This window comes from Bos javanicus, chromosome 6 (genome assembly GCF_032452875.1).
Source record: "Bos javanicus breed banteng chromosome 6, ARS-OSU_banteng_1.0, whole genome shotgun sequence".
NCBI classification, from domain to species: domain Eukaryota; kingdom Metazoa; phylum Chordata; class Mammalia; order Artiodactyla; family Bovidae; genus Bos; species Bos javanicus.
Genome location: NC_083873.1, coordinates 65,172,739 through 65,189,739, shown reverse-complemented (window position 1 = coordinate 65,189,739; position 17,001 = coordinate 65,172,739). Strand labels below are relative to the sequence as shown.

The 17,001-nt window shown below is 35.1% G+C and overlaps 1 protein-coding gene and 1 non-coding gene across 3 annotated transcripts in view; one reads left to right on the top strand and one right to left on the bottom strand.

Annotated features, from left to right (window-relative positions):
* GABRA2 (gamma-aminobutyric acid type A receptor subunit alpha2) overlaps window positions 1–17,001 on the top strand; it is a 149,632-nt gene that overhangs the window by 68,690 nt on the left and 63,941 nt on the right. For both annotated transcript variants that reach the window (XM_061420064.1, XM_061420063.1), the window contains exons 5-7: window positions 8,759–8,979; window positions 11,692–11,774; window positions 16,355–16,498. In XM_061420064.1, coding sequence (XP_061276048.1) covers window positions 8,759–8,979; window positions 11,692–11,774; window positions 16,355–16,498 — 448 coding nt within the window. The remainder of the gene's footprint in view (window positions 1–8,758; window positions 8,980–11,691; window positions 11,775–16,354; window positions 16,499–17,001) is intronic.
* TRNAW-CCA (transfer RNA tryptophan (anticodon CCA)) lies at window positions 6,192–6,264 on the bottom strand. Its single transcript has one exon. It is a non-coding gene; the product is annotated as a tRNA-Trp (tRNA).

Here is a 17,001-nt window from a genome sequence, read left to right as displayed (position 1 = left end):
GGTAAGGGAGCGAGAGACCATTGCAGGGCTTGGGAGGCTATAAGAAAGCCTTTGGACTTCATCCCAAGGGCTTTAGAAATTCAAAAGCACACTTTAACAGCACTTCATTCTATGGATCTTCTTTCCCCATATCATGTAATATCTTGGGTGCCTCTTCTAGCTTCTGTTCACTTTCAAAATCAAAGAGCTCGGTCCAGTCCAATTTAAATATCAATATTTTATGCCATTTAGAGCTTCTCTCCTCTTCTCAGCCATAGTCACAGGTAAGGGTTGCATAGTGGCTGGTGGGCTGTGATCGACTATTCTTCTCCTCTTTCTGGGTCTTTCTAGAGTTGAGGCAATGAAAAGGGAGATTGTAAAAAGGAAGAAAATATCTTTTTTATTGGTAAACATTTTTCAGGTGTGTTTATACATTTATCAGAATATAATTGCTCCAAATTGTGCTAGTCTCTGAAGTGAATCAGCCATATGCATACATACATCCCCTGCCTCTTGGACTTCCCTCCCACCCTCCCCATCCCACCACTAAAAGGAATGAAATAGGGTCATTTGTTGAGATGTGGATGGACCTAGAGTCGATCGTACAGAGACATAATGTGACTTTTAATTTTGATTCTGATTGCTTTGTTCTTGCTGTTTGTTCCCTGCATCTGTAATTGTATAACTGGATTTGTTTCTAGCCGCATGAAAGCTTTTAAGTTACAAATGGTTGCTCAAACTCCTGCTACTGCTGTAGCTTCCTCCAACTACTATTTGGTGCCCCTGGATAAGATATCCTCAATATGAGGATTAGGAGAATATGTTGCCTCACCAATTTAGGGACAACGCCCCTTGGCTCAAAAGTAGTTATGGAACGAGAACGACGCCCCTTTTCCCTAGACAACATGATTCTCCTAAAAGAAAAGCGGGGAATGAGAGAGTCATTTCCTAGGCAGGTTGATAAGGAGTCTAGGGGTCCCCAAGGAGAGAGGGGTCTGGAATTCTCAAGGAGAAAAAAAGGACAAACTTTTTTTCTTTCTCCACATTCCTTAGGATTATATAACAATAATGTATCCTGCCTAAGGACAGTCTCTGGATTAAACCTTCTGGCTAATTCTGTTATCTTAAAATGTAAATTATGGGAGTAGGTCTGGTGAGGTCTTAACAACCTCCAGACATTCTTTAGATTCATTAGAGAGTATATAATTTCATTGCTAACACTAGCAAGCGGGTACTCTTTCTACCCCCTTCTGATGCCTATGTCAGAAGCTTTCTCTATCTCCTTTATACTTTAATAAAACTTTATTACACACACACAAAAAAAGAGAGAGAGAGAAAAGCAAATATCATGTACTAACACATTTATGTGGAATCTAGAAAAATGGTACTGATGAACCTGTTTCCAAGGCAGGAATAGAGACGTAGACGTGGAGAACAGACATGTGGCCACGAGGGTGGGGAGCAGAGGGTGGGACAAATTGGGAGATTAGGAAATATCTCTTTACTTAACCGTTCTGTAGGTGGTTCTCTCTTGGCAGTCAGTGACATTTGTACGGCTGTTAGATAAACGCAGGACCTCTCATGGGGCATGCATGTGATTTCCTTTCAATGACCTCTGTTATCCTAAACACCAAAAACACAGCTGGTTTATTCTTTTATAGTTCTCTTGGGGCGTCCTACTTAGTCTCTGCCTCTGGCACTTTACCTTGTGGCCTTTTACGGATGGGTGTCATTCTCTTGTCAGGCCACCCTTTTCTTAAGTTTGGGGAGTTGGGGAAGAAGGCTACTGTGAAGGTGATTTATACCAGGATATACCAGGCTTCCCTGGGGGCTCAGAGGGTAAAGTGTCTGCCTGCAATGCAGGAGACCCAGGTTTGATCCCTGGGTCGGGAAGATCCCCTGGAGAAGGAAATGGCAACCCACTCTAGTACTCTTGCCTGGAAAATCCCATGGACGGAGAAGCCTGGTGGGCTACAGTCCATGGGGTCGCAAAGAGTCGGACACGACTGAGCGACTTCACTCACTTCACTATACCAGGCTACCTTCTTTGAAATCCAAACTATTTCTAAGAGCTTTATATGTATTATACCACTTCATCCTTATAAGAAATAAGTTGTATAATTGCCACTGTTTTACAGATAAATTGGCTGAAATAAAGAGAGATTAAGTAACCTGCTCAAGGTCAAGTACCCTGGTCTAATTGACTTATGAGCCCATGCACCTTACATCTATTTCATGTCACTCAGCTTATTATTGTTGTTATTTTTCCATCTTGTGTTTGAGTCAGTTTTAAATATGGAAAGAAGACTTTGACAATTTCAAACCTCTGATTCTCAACCTGAAACTAAGTTCTTCCTTTAACTTTCCATGACACTTGACTGGAGTCTATATTTTAGTCTATAAAGAAGGAAATTTCTGTCCCACCTCCAAGGATTGTTTTTATGTATGGTACAACAAAAAGAACATAGTGTCAGGAAAATTAAGGTTTGAGTTCAAATGTTGGATTTCTTTCTCTTTTTTTAATGATATGACTTCTGAAATATTCCCTACCTGTTAAATGGAAATACTGCTGCATAGTTAATAAGGCTGTTGGCTTAAAGCTCAACATTCAGAAAACAAAGATCATGGCATCCGGTCCCATCACTTCATGGGAAATAGATGGGGAAAGAGTGGAAACAGTGTCAGACTTTATTTTTCTGGGCTCCAAAATCACTGCAGATGGTGACTGCAGCCATGAAATTAAAAGACGCTTACTCCTTGGAAGGAAAGTTATGACCAACCTAGATAGCATATTTAAAAGCAGAGACATTACTTTGCCAACAAAGGTCCATCTAGTCAAGGCTATGGTTTTTCCTGTGGTCGTGTATGGATGTGAGAGTTGGACTGTGAAGAAGGCTGAACATCGAAGAATTGATGCTTTTGAACTGTGGTGTTGGAGAAGATGCTTGAGAGTCCCTTGGACTGCAAGGAGATCCAACCAGTCCATTCTGAAGGAGATCAGTCCTGGGATTTCTTTGGAAGGACTGATGCTGAAGCTGAAACTCCAGTACTTTGGCCACCTCATGCAAAGAGTTGACTCATTGGAAAAGACTCTGATGCTGGGAGGGATTAGAGGCAGGAGGAGAAGGGGACGACAGAGGATGAGATGGCTGGATGGCATCACTGACTTGATGGACATAGGTCTGAGTGAACTCCAGGAGTTGGTGATGTACAGGGAGGCCTGGCGTGCTGCGATTCATGGGGTCGCAAAGAGTCGGACACGACTGAGCGACTGAACTGAACTGAACTGAATGAATTTTAAACAATACATTGTGTCAAAATGAATTGCAATTGACATATTTTAACTATTAATCATTTTAAGTTCTTTGATTAGATATTTTAAATCATTTGCTGTTAGAATCTGAATCTTTAGTAACAGTTTCTAATTTGTAAACTTGCCAGGCGTCTAGATCCAAAGAGAAAGCCCAGACATCTTGCCCATACAATAGTCCAAAAATGCAGTAGCTGTGGTGATCTGCGGTCTGTTTGTGTGAGCTTCTTTGCATAATAAGGTTTTATGATGGGTACTAATTGGGTTTATTGACACTGCTGATCTGTTCTTAAGCTTCTTACTGTTTGCAATTTTTGCAGGGCTAATACCAGGCTAGATTCTTAATTCCCACCCCTTTGAGTACCAACTGAAAATGTTGGAACTTACCATTCTTGTATAGTCTCAGGGTGTTATTTCTTCAATTGCTGTATACCTGCCTCATAAACTGCATTTTTCTTCATGATAAAGAAACACAGATTGAAACTTTAAGGAGACTATCCTTCAATAGCAAAACGGTATAATGAAATAAATTTTGGTACTTTAAAATACACTCAGTAAATCAAAGTAAATGAGAAATCACTCCAAGAGCAGTCCTGCAATTTGGTCATGTTTTACTGCGTAGATAAAATTCTTCAGAAATTGGCTACAAGCACTGGCTTATAATTAATGTAGCCAAGCAGTAAGAAATATGCTGTCTTCACTAAGTTAACGTGTCCTTGAAATCATATTTATCCAATTAACTGTGCAATAGAGAGTGATATCCTTATTTGCAATACATTTGATGGAAATAATACTCAGTGGCAGTAAAGACATTGGGCTGGAAAACGCAACCTTGTCTGAGTTCTGTCCCTTGCATGATTGGAAATAGGGCAGTCACTAAATTTGTTTATAAATCCATCTATAAAACAGAGATGTTTGATTAAATTTCCCTTAAAGAGTTTCTCAAATCTTCAAGTGTATGGATTCTTCAACTCTTTCGTCTCAACAGTCTCAAGTGTCCTGTACACCAACCAGAGGATAGCTGCATGCTGATATGTCCTTATGAAACTTTTTAGTTTCTTTTTAAATTTGCTCCTTATTGTTTGTGTTTTCTCTGAGCAATTTTGTAGTTGATTTTGGTGTTATTTCTTTAGAACCTCGGTTCAAGGGACCAAGTCTTGTCTGTATGAAGAAGCTGTACTGTTTGTACTTCTCTGGCAATTTTCTTGCAACACACAAATCAAGTAATTATTTTATTAGTGTATATTCATGACAAACGAGATTTATTTTAAGAAACCTTTCAAGAATATTCTTTGTATATATATTATATTATATATACATTCATTATATATATGTATATATATCAAATTAAAAATGCAAATAATTTTTTTGGAAATCCTGTTGTAACTTAGTGGATATGCAGTACATATTATTCAATTGAAATGTCTCCTTTCCTTCTATTTTAATCTTGAAATCAAAACCACAAAAACTAGTGAATCAATTGTACTTATTTGTTTACATATCTATATGCTTTTGTACTAATATATTGAAGTATTTTGAGAAGCACAAAATCAGAAATTGGAATGAGATTAATTTTAAATACATATTATTTTCAGGAATAATCATTATATAACTTTTAAAATAGATTTATTTTTACTCTACCTAATATTTTTATTCCTGAGAATACTTTAACAATTACTATGTTTAAATGTGCTTTATTTTTATATATCTTGCTTTTATATATATATATATATATATATATATATAAACTATATATATAGTTTATACTATAGCAGTCATCTGATTCTAAATTCATATCATTTTAATACTTGTCTCAATAACTGCTATAGTTACAGAAAGAGACATAAATTCATGTTTAAGAAGTGTATTATTGGTTACTGGTTACTGAACCATCATGCCAATTTTTATAAAACCCATCCACCAATTCTGGATATACATCTTCATATTCTGAGTATTTGCTTTTCAAAACAACTTAGTATTTGCAATGTCCTTATACTATCATTAACCAGGATTTCATAGTACAATATGTGCTTCAGATGAAGCTCATCATTAAATATAGTGGGTTTAAACTCACATTTTAATTATCTTTACTGAAAATTATAAATTTGCTTTTGCATATTTCTCCGTAGAGTTGATTAGTTCATCATTTTTATATGACTAATGAAGAACTCATGTTAGTCATAGAAGTGATATCCCCTTTTCTTGTTGTCCACTTGGATTGTATAATTATTAGTGTTTTCTTTAATCCATGGTATCACTTAGCAGTGAGTTTTTAAGTCAATTTATTTTCACTAGAGTTAGTTTAATCAAAACTAGATATTATAACTTGAAAATTTACTTGAGTACAAATCACAGTACACTGAATGTAGATGAAATAGGCATCCTTGACTGTTCCCTGTTGTAGCTTCTTCTCTTCCCATAGGATGACTTACTCACATGACTATCCATTTAGTGGGAGTGGACATAGTGAGAGTACCAGTATCATAATATATATTATTTACTAGCAAAACTTCATTTACTTCTTATATTTAGATAAGGATTCTAAATATGAGAAGAACAAAGTTATAATTGCAGTATATCGTGTTGTAGTAATGGAAAGCTTTATGAAGTAGTAAAGATAAACAGACTTTCTTCTAAATAGATAAACAGTGTTTCATCCAGGTGTTTAGGGGACTGGGAGTGTGGCTGAGTGTTGAGTTCTTGACCCAGGCAGGTGGAGCACTTGCTTTATCTGAGGAACAGCAAGGTTAGGAATTGTTAAAATTGCCTAGTGAAAGTGAACTCGCTCAGTCACGTCCGACTCTTTGCGACCCCATAGACTGTAGCCTATCAGGCTCCTCCGTCCATGGGATTTTCCAGGCAAGAGTACTGGAGTGGGGTGCCATTTCCTTCTCCAGAGGATCTTCCTGACCCGGGGATCGAACCCGGGTCTCCTGCATTGGGGGCAGACGCTTTACCGTCTGAGCCACCAGGGAAGCCTAGAGTGTAACGTGAATGTGCCTGGTTGTGGGGAGGAGGAGATAAATGCACAGTCACTATGCCTAGGATGGCAGAGTACACTTGGGATGCTTTGAAGGCTCAAAAACAGTGTACTTAAAAATAGTTTAAAATATTTATGGCTGAGTCTCATTGCTGTTCACCTGAAACTATCACGACATTGTTAATGGGCTATCCTCAACAAAATAAAAAGGTTAAAAAAAAAAAAAGGAGCTCACCTGAAACTTACTGTTAGGAAACCTTGAGTATCTCCATGTGAGGGGTCTATAGGAAAGGTTTCCTACTATTAGCAAGAATTTCTGAAACATAAACATCACATAGTTTTATAGAAATAGAAAATTTGAAGTTTTATAAAAAGTTGTAAAATATGTTCATTTACTGAACAAGTAAGTGTCCAATATGCTCACATCAGTCATGAATTTGGCAAAACCACATTTGCAAAGACACATTTACATAAAAACATATCAGATAGGACAAACTTACAGGGTCATATGTATGCCTAAGGTCAAATCATGTTGATGTATGGCAGGGGCCATCACAATATTGTAAAGTAATTATCCTCCAATTAAAATAAATAAATTTTAAAAACTCATCTTTTAATCTGGTTTTTTTTTAATTGAGCTATATTTCTATAAATTACATTTTAAAAAGTGACTGAATCACAGTGAGGGTAGATTAGGTGATGATATTTTCTGCTAAGGTTTAGGACCCAGAGCCACTCTTTACTTCTGTCCGTATATCATTACCTGTGGCTGACTATGGAAAGGCAAGGGCACCCCACTCCAGTACTCTTGCCTGGAAAATCCTCCGGACGCAGGAGCCTGGTGCGCTGCAGTCCATGGGGTCGCTAGGAGTCAGACACGACTGAGCGACTTCACTTTCACTTTTCACTTTCATGCATTGGAGAAGGAAATGGCAACCCACTCCAGTGTTCTTGCCTGGAGAATCCCAGGGACAGGAAGCCTGGTGGGCTGCCGTCTATGGGGTCGCACAGAGTCGGACATGACTGACGCGACTTAACAGCAGCAGCAGCAGTGGTTGACTATTTACCTTTATCCATTCAATTTTTGAGGAATTGTTCAGAATCATTTACTTAAGTGAAGAAGTGAAGTGAAGTTGATCAGTCGTGTCCGACTCTTTGCGACCCCATGGACTGTAGCCTCCCACGCTCCTCCATCCATGGGATTTTCCAGGCAAGAGTACTGGAGTGGGTTGCCATTTCCTTCTCCAGAGGATCTTCCCAACCCAGGGATCGAACCGGGATCTCCTGCATTGTAGGCAGACGCTTTACCATCTGAGTCACCAGGGAAGTTCCTTAAGTGAGGTTTGTACAAATGATTTGATATTGTCATAAGTATGTGACATTTTTAATGTCTTTTTCTAAACAGACAATTTTAGTTGAGTGAAATTGCCAACTGCTAAGGTGTTTATTTTCAAACATGTGATAACTGTGGCTTTGTGCTCAAAGGACACTTTCTGAATTTCCAGTCTCAGAGGCATAACTGAACATTTTAGTTATTTATCATGAAAGTTTTTGCACGAACATACATTGACCAAAATTTTAATATCCAATAAATTGTCAGTATTGATCACAATTGTGAATTGTACATATTTAAAATGTATGCATTCTCTTGTCCTAAGAAGGACAGAGAGAGAATGAGAAAAGGGAGGTGGGGAAGGATAAAGAGAGAGGATGAAAGACAGAGAGAGACAGATTGAATAAATCAACTTAAAGTATTGAAGAATGATAATAGAGGAAGTGATCAATAGTTGGTCTGTATGAATATTTAAAGGTACATTGTAACCTGGGGGTGTTTTTTTGCAAAGCATTAATATTTTTAGTATTCTAATACCTTGTCAAATTATTTTCATTACAACTAATTCATAAAATAAACTATTGAAATCATCTCCTAACAATTTCTTGTTAACAATATGATATCTCATCATTTTTTTAGGGTTAAAAAAGCAATAAGATATTTTATAGTTTCTTTGGCAACAGAAAATGTCATTTAGATCTGACAGTGTGTATGTTTAAGAGTTGCTGTTTTGCCCTTCCTTTTTTATTTTGCTACTGAGAATCAGGCTGCCTGCTTATTCATTCTTGAGATAAATGATTAAGTAATTTGGGACAAATCCACCCAGACTCTGCTCAAGCATGCCCCTTGTCCAAGTAGTTTTAAACCATACAATGCAGTAAAACAGTTTGACTGAGACTTTATTCAACTGAATGAGGTCAGAGAAAGTATTTCTCTTTTTCTTTTCATAATGTGTACCTAATTGTGTGAATATACATGCTTTATCCTTTTGTAAATGGCAATAATTATTGATAAATATAAAGGAATGAGTTTTCAAAATTCACTTCTCAAAATAGTTTTCTCTGTTTTTAAACTATATTATTACTTTTTTCCAATTTTATAGTATCCTTGTATCTAAAATAATTATTATTTTCAAAAATTCTATTTTCTATTTCAGGAATATACAATCGATGTTTTCTTTCGACAAAAATGGAAAGATGAACGATTAAAATTTAAAGGTCCTATGAACATCCTTCGACTCAACAATTTAATGGCCAGCAAAATCTGGACTCCAGATACCTTTTTCCACAATGGGAAGAAATCGGTGGCACACAATATGACAATGCCAAATAAGCTTCTCCGAATCCAGGATGATGGGACCCTGCTCTACACAATGAGGTATATGTGTAGATCTGATATGTTGCCTTTGAATACAGAGGAATCTATGTATTAACCAACCAGCCAAGCTAGGTATCAAGTACTAGCAAGTTGAATGCCTTTATAACAGATTATTGAGATAACCAGAATATGTTTTGTAAATGCTTGAATCTTAAAAAGCAAAGGTAAAGGAGTATTTATGAGTTTGAATATCATTTTAGTGTGTTAAAAGTTAAAAATTGCTTTAGCTGTTAAAAATTTATTTATTTTTTTGTCAATTTACTTTTCATACTACATTGGAGTTAAGTTCAATTTTAACAGTATGGTTTAAAATGTTCTTTATACTAGGATGAAGTTTTATTTTTAATATCTCATGAACTATTCCTTCAAAATTTTAAGTCCTTTTTTTAGCAAATTTCACTTACTATTTTGATCCTCCTTAGGAAATAAAAAATACTTTTATAACTTCAGAGATCCCTTGTAACTCCAAGTTCAGATGATACAATCTTAAAATTATCTAAAGAAATATATAGTTGTTGACTGTAGCAACTATTCCATTTTAACTCTTCTCACAAATTAATCTTTTAAAATGTTATGTAGCAAGGAAAACAATTACAAATCTAATAAAATGATGTATAATCTAAAATGTAAAATTTGATAAAGATTTTGTATAAATAAATAACTTTCATCAGCAATATATAGACAGATATTTATTCCAGGCACTTGATGTATTATTATTTCATGTGAAATGTTAAGTGGTAAATTTCAGTTGTGAAAGTTATTTAAGAAGGGACAATATGCAGTCCTGATCTTTAAAGAAAAAACTTTTTTTTTTAGTTTTCATTACTAAATGACCGTTGTCTAAAATGCAAGCTAGCTATTCATCCTGCTTCTCTTGTTGAATCTTGTAATACAGATATCATATCCTGCTTGGTTTTACACATTAATCAGTCCTGTGAATTAAGAAAAAATTGGAAACTTGGGATTTTGGAAAAAATTGCATAGAATTCTACTTAAATACTCTCTTAAAAGTATATGCTGTGCTGTGCTCAGTCATGTCTGACTTTTGCAACCCCATGGACTATAGCGCCACGCCCCTCCGCTCCTCCAAGCCCCCTGCTGAGGTTCTTCTGTCCACAAAATTTTCCAGGCAAGAATACCAGAATGGGTTGCCATTTCCTACTCCGGGGGATCTTCCCAACCTAGGGATTGAACTCAACTCGCATCTCCTATATTTCCTGCTTTTACAGGCAGATTCTTTACCACTGAGCCACCTAGGAAGCTCTTAGAAGTATATACATTATAATTAAATTGTTGGTCACATTTGTTTTGGTCATCATAAGAGATTCATCTGTAATTTCAAATTAGTACCTATTTTAACTTTACCTTTGTGCAAAATGGAATAATCGATAATTTTCTTTATAATAAATTTGCTATGATTATTCTTTAATGTGACCTTGAAGATATAAAATATATTTAACATTTATAATTCAACAATTATGGACTTCTGTCCATTTGATTAACAGTCTAGTCTCAAAAATATATTTCTAAGATGTATATATATATTTATGTATATATATGTATGTATTTACAGATATAAATAAAGACAGATGCATATATATATCCTAGAAATATCTTGCTGAGACTAGCATATATATATAAAATCTATGGGCTTCCTGGGTGGCTCAGATGGTAAAGAATCTGCCTGCAATGCAGGAGATCTGGAGTCTATCTCTGGGTTGGGAAAATCCCCTGTAGGAGGAAATGGTATCCCATTCCAGTATTCTTTTTTTTTTTTTTTTTTTTTCTCTAATTTTATTTTATTTTTAAACTTTACATAATTGTATTAGTTTTGCCAAATATCAAAATGAATCCGCCACAGGTATACATGTGTTCCCCATCCCGAACCCTCCTCCCTCCTCCCTCCCCATACCATCCCCCTGGGTCATCCCAGTGCACCAGCCCCAAGCATCCAGCATCATGCATCGAACCTGGACTGGCAACTCGTTTCCTACATGATATTTTACATGTTTCATTGCCATTCTCCCAAATCTTCCCACCCTCTCCCTCTCCCACAGAGTCCATAAGACTGTTCTATACATCAGTGTCTCTTTTGCTGTCTCGTCTTGTCTGGAGAATTCCATGGACAGAGGAGCCTGGTGGGTTACAGTCCATGGGGTTGCAAAGCATAGGACGCGACTGAGCAACTAACATTTTCACTTTCATATGTATCTATATATAGTATATAATATTTATTTACAATTTATTAATTTTGAAGGGTGCTTCCCCAAGGCATTATTGAATTCTTGTATCAGTTTTGCTGTATGGTTATTGATGGAACATTGGGAGAAAATAGCTTTCTTTTTATGATAGAGATTTTTTTCATTTTTTTCTTTAAGATTTCTGATGTTAATATTCAAGTTAATGGGAAACTAACCTTCAAAAACATGTACATAACTTTTTCTTAACTAACCATAGAGTATGAAATGCTTAAGTAAAATGTATTTTTAATTAGGTTTTGTTACTTGCACTCAGATTTTATTGATGCTAATATCTTCTGAACGATTGCCTAAATGTGAAAGAACAGAAGCATATTTAAATGTGAATTAGCCTAATCGGATGCCATGATGAGGGTCCTACCTCATCATTCATTAATTCTATTGACAACAGTAAGGAGTGATTTATCTTGACTTGCCAATTTACTTAAACAAAGAGTGGAATTTTGACTTTTAGGCTTACAGTTCAAGCTGAATGTCCAATGCACTTGGAGGATTTTCCAATGGATGCCCACTCATGTCCTCTGAAATTTGGCAGCTGTAAGTATGGGGATGGAGGTACATGTTTTGGGTCAATAAAATCAAAGATGGTCAGCATCACAACTTAATTGTGTACTTCCTTCTCATATGATGGGATGCTTAATGCTTTTCTAACAAGATGTAGAAACAAAAAATATACTGACTTCCCTCAAGTAATCAATTGGCTAGCCCTCCTGTATTCTCAAATATCATTATATCTTAATTATTATGTTTAATTGTCATTTACCTTACTGCTAGTAAAAAACACCCTATGTTTTTATACATATGAAAAAGTGGGAGCTCCTTGAAGTTCCGGACTATTATCGTTTACCTTCTTTTTCAAGTGCAAATGCATTAAAAATGCAACATAAAGTGGGTTTTTTTCCAACTGAGAGTAAAAATGTTAAGGATAGATTCTGTTGTTTAGTGATCAGCCTGACACAAATGGCAGCAGAGAATAGGTGAAAAAAAAGAAAAATGAAGCTGGATGTCTGTAATTATCTTTCTACTTTCTAATAATAGAGGGATTTTTTTTTCTAAAATAAATTTGAAAGAGTCAGTGGAGCAAGATTGCTCCATGTGGGCACTTTCTGTGTACAAAAAGTATTTCAGAAACGGCACTGTGCATTTGGCTGTTGTTTAGGTCACTGAGGTTGTATCTTATATGTCAACCAGAAGCATTAGCTCTCCCAGAATAATTGAAAAGAGGGAAGGTCAAATCATCTCCCTAAGCCCAGAAGGCATTCAGGGCATGTTCAGGATAAATTCATGGACGTGGCTAAGCAGCTTCTCTCTTTTGTGAGAGTGTTCCATAGCCTGACCTTTTCAGAAACCGTGCTCTTTCTAGCACCCCATCTTTGTCCATTCCTAGCAGCTTCAGACTTTTCACACTCTTGAACAGAAATGCAGTTCTCTCAGCTGATTAAAAATATGTATGACTAAATAATGTACCTTCTGCTCACAGACTGTATCAAGTGAAGAATAAGGAAGAATGATGGCCAATACGAATGCAAAACCCTCTGAGTATTTTGATGATCATAGTTTTATGGAATGATAAGTTCAATCGTATTTGTTCTGTTCTATATTACAAAAGGTGTCAGTTCCCAATTTTCTTTGAGAATCTCCTCTTTGTATAATTACAAAGCCTTCATTTCCTGTCATGGAAACTATCATTTCAGTACTAGCACTTCTTCAAAAATTATTTAAGATAGTCAATCATGTTATTCCAAGTAAACATTAAGCTAGAAAACTACATTAGATGCAGCACAGAAAAGCTTATTTGCATTGCATAAATTATATTAAATAGATAACTGAAAAGCCTTGATACCAAAGTAAGTATTTATTGAAGATGTAGTGATGATCTAAGAAGGAAAGGCATTTTGCAGTGGACAAGTTAGTGCCATTAAGACACTAAACATAAGAGAGGTCTCAATTCTGAATATGAAATAGATACACCTGAAAATATTTTAAGTGAAAATTTAAAATGTCTTATAGTGCATCTTCAGACAAATGTAATATTGTGTGCTTGCAAATATGGTTTTCTGTATCTAGAAGTGTTGCAGGCAACACGTAGAGCTTATTGTTAGGCATTTTTTTGTTGAATTGTACTTACTTAGTTTCCTCTATATTTATTTTCTGACACATAGAGTTAAAAAAAGTTGCATATTATCTTATTTATCCTTGCCAATAGTACATACTTGAGACATAGAGAGTTAATTGTATAGACAGCACTATGGAATATGGACCAACAGGCCAACCCAAAACTTAAAATGTTGGCAAGAAAATTTTTGGCTGAAGGGGTGATGACCTTTCCTTCTAATCATTTACTTCTCACTTGTTTAAAAAAATTTCCTTGACTCCCACAAGTGATGGAATTCCTGGAGTTTTATCATTAATTATCCTCAAATAAAAGAAACATCTTTTCTACTAACTTACAATTTTGAATTCAGTTTTGTTTTGCTTTTTGCTGTGGCTTCACATCTTTACACAATTCCTTGCTATTTAATTTGATCTAAAACTTCCTGAATGGAAATCTAAAAGTACTCTGGGCATCATCCTAAAATAAATTTTAATTTTTTGGATAAAAATTAATAATTAAAATGATTTTGATATTGTTTTGGTTATCAAATATTAATAATTTGTTAGTATGCCTTTACTCTTTAATTCAGATTAGGACTCAAAATGGGTTATTGATTTAAATTAAGTAAAATTATGTAATGGAACCTAATCTAGACATGCAATTTATAAAGAAATTTGTCTTTTTTTCCTTTTATACTTCACTGAAAAATCACAACTTATAAAAATCACTAAAAAAATCACAGTCTCTGAGTTTATATGTGTGTTTGTGGACCAGAAAATGCCTCAAGTCTGCATTGCATAACTTTCTGTTCTCTCTTTTCTCGCCAGACCCCAAATCTAAAAAACATATTCCTACCTAACAAATGAAATAATTTCTTTTTATAAAAGATATGGGAAGAATCAGTCATTTTAACATATTCTTGAGCTTCCATCCAGATTTACATCTTTCATAATAGTAAATAACAAAATTAAAATGTTATATGTTTCCTGATTAATCTAGCAAGAATGAAGCGAGAGCGTTTTCCTTATGACAGGTGCAAAAAGGATAGCTATCAGTAAGAAAGAGTCCCTCCCATCAGTCTCTTATTAGTTTCTCTAAAATTTCACCATTTTGCAGAGTTTCATTTTCTTTTATTTATGTTTAAAGATAAACATCAAAATTCAAAAGTGGAATTATTATAATTGCTTAAAATAAAACCTTATATGTATTAAGATCTAGAACTGCTGAGTACTCTGAGGTCTTCTGATATAAAGTGGAGCATATGATGTCTTTTCAGTTTATTAAATTATGTGTCATTTGAAATTTTATTGAAGAGAAGGTCAGTATATGTATTCATGAGGAAAACAAAACAAGCCCTTTGATAAACTGAGAATGCATTGCTGGTTATACACATTACTAAGATTACTTAATTATATATAACAACAAAATCATCAATGATTAATTGAAAGTAATTAATAGAAATTTAGATTTTAGAGTAGCTGAATTCATTCATATGCAAACTATAGGAAGATATTTGCTATTAAATATATGTATATACAAACATAATGATATGATATATATATAAATAATATAAATACACATATTTTTAGAATGCTATTTCAGAAAAATATTTTACAAAATGTAATTTACTTGTGGATGTAGGTGTGTACATGTCTCTCACTGATATTAACCTTTACTAGTGACAGTCAGAAAAGCAGACACATTGTAGTATGTCATTGAAAGATCATACAGTGAATAAGACACAACAATAACTTTATTGTAACTAATGCTTAAGTGGGAATGGATTTGTGGTCACAGACTTTGGTTCCAGGTAAGTACCAGGACCACCCCAGAACAATGGTATTAACCTAGAAAATGTATAGGTGGCAGGTAAATGAGCTTTCTAGTGTCCGGAAGACCTAGAGGCAGACAGCTGGAGACAGCTGGTTCTTTCACTCCCTCAATTGAAAATGTGACTGTGATGCTGAGTTTTGCTCAGGGACCAGAAGTAACTAATATTTCTAAATATTCCCATGAGCACTAGTGCATAGAAGTTCTTCGGAAGGTCAGTAGGACAGCCAGAATTGTCTGCTTATTCAACTGTGGAGAAACTCTGCCTGTTCCCCCTCAGGACATATAGGCGCAAGGGAAATATCAGGGCCAGAGAAGTGCTGAGACAAGATACGCTGCTTGCTCTCCAGCTTTATAGTCATCTCACTTCTGCTAAGTCCTGTATCTTTGGCCAAATAAATCAGAAAGTTATATCTGGTCTGTACGTGATCTGTCTCCTCCTGCCAATATACAGCTTAATTAGGATGCTATGCAAGTATAGTCCAGTGAGATCTGTGTGCAATAATTAATTTTAAAATAAATATGTTTTAAAGTGTTTTCAATTTATGAAACTATAGTATTCTGAGTTATTTTACATATTCAGCAAAATTCTCATTCTTCTAATGAAATATATTGTATCATGATAGGTAAGTAATTTAATTCTTAACTAGGTGAAGGTTTTGAAGAAAAGTCTACAAAACTAACTACAAAGATAATACTTTAAATACAATATATATCATTATTGTTCTCACATGGAAATAAGTTACCATTATGTCCAGAGAACAATGTCATTTTGGAATACAATTATTATTTCATGAGCAATGGCTGTTTCTAAATTAACTAGTTAAATGGGACTTGGGTATTTGTAACCTGTTTACTGCAATGCCTTCATCTGTTACTTTGGGAATATGGAAGACATTTTAACCATCTCAGAGCCCAGTTATTTTTGCAGATTCTAAAAAGATATTCGATCTTTGTCTATCAAAGTGGTTGCAGTGAAAATATCCTTATGGTCATGGTTGCCTTTCTTGATCTGCTTCACACCCTTCATATTAAAATTTCAAAGACACTTTTTTACACTAAAAATATGATCTTTAAACATCAGTTTTATAGTAAACAATAATTCTATGAAATATACAACCTTTGATGTTATTATTATTGATGATTCTTACTAAAATGCTTAAAAAGATTTTTTTCCCCTAATTTCCTACAGATGCATATACAACCTCAGAGGTTACTTACATTTGGACATACAATGCGTCTGATTCTGTACAGGTTGCTCCTGATGGCTCTAGGTTAAATCAATATGATCTGCTGGGCCAATCAATTGGGAAGGAGACAATTAAATCTAGTACAGGTCAGTAAAAAATGAGTCTAAAGAAAAGCTAATTCCTAAGAAAGTTAATGGGTTAAAGCCATTGGAAATGTATTAGTTTGCTTAAAACCTTTTTCTCTTGAGGTCTAAGAACTAGTAGCATAGATGGTGCTTGGGAGCTTTTTAGAAATTGAGACTCTCATGCCTGACTCCTATTAAGTCTGGATCTGCTTTTTAACAAGATTTTAAGGAGATTCCAAGATGTGCATTAAAGTTTAAAAAAAACCACTGATCTAACTTGTCTTTTGAGACAAGCCAATTTTACCTTATCAGTGTTACAATTTCCCTCATTTTCTAATTCTTTTTCCCCTATCCTGCATGAGTTATGACTATTCAATGCTTGATTATAAATAATTACTAGTAGCCTCTGTGGGAAAGCTGAAACCTTCCCTAAGAAAACACAGCTGTATGAACTCATGATCTCACATCTGGCAGATGTAAACCCAGAGAGCAGAATGGAAGGTAGCTATGAGGATCAGACAGAA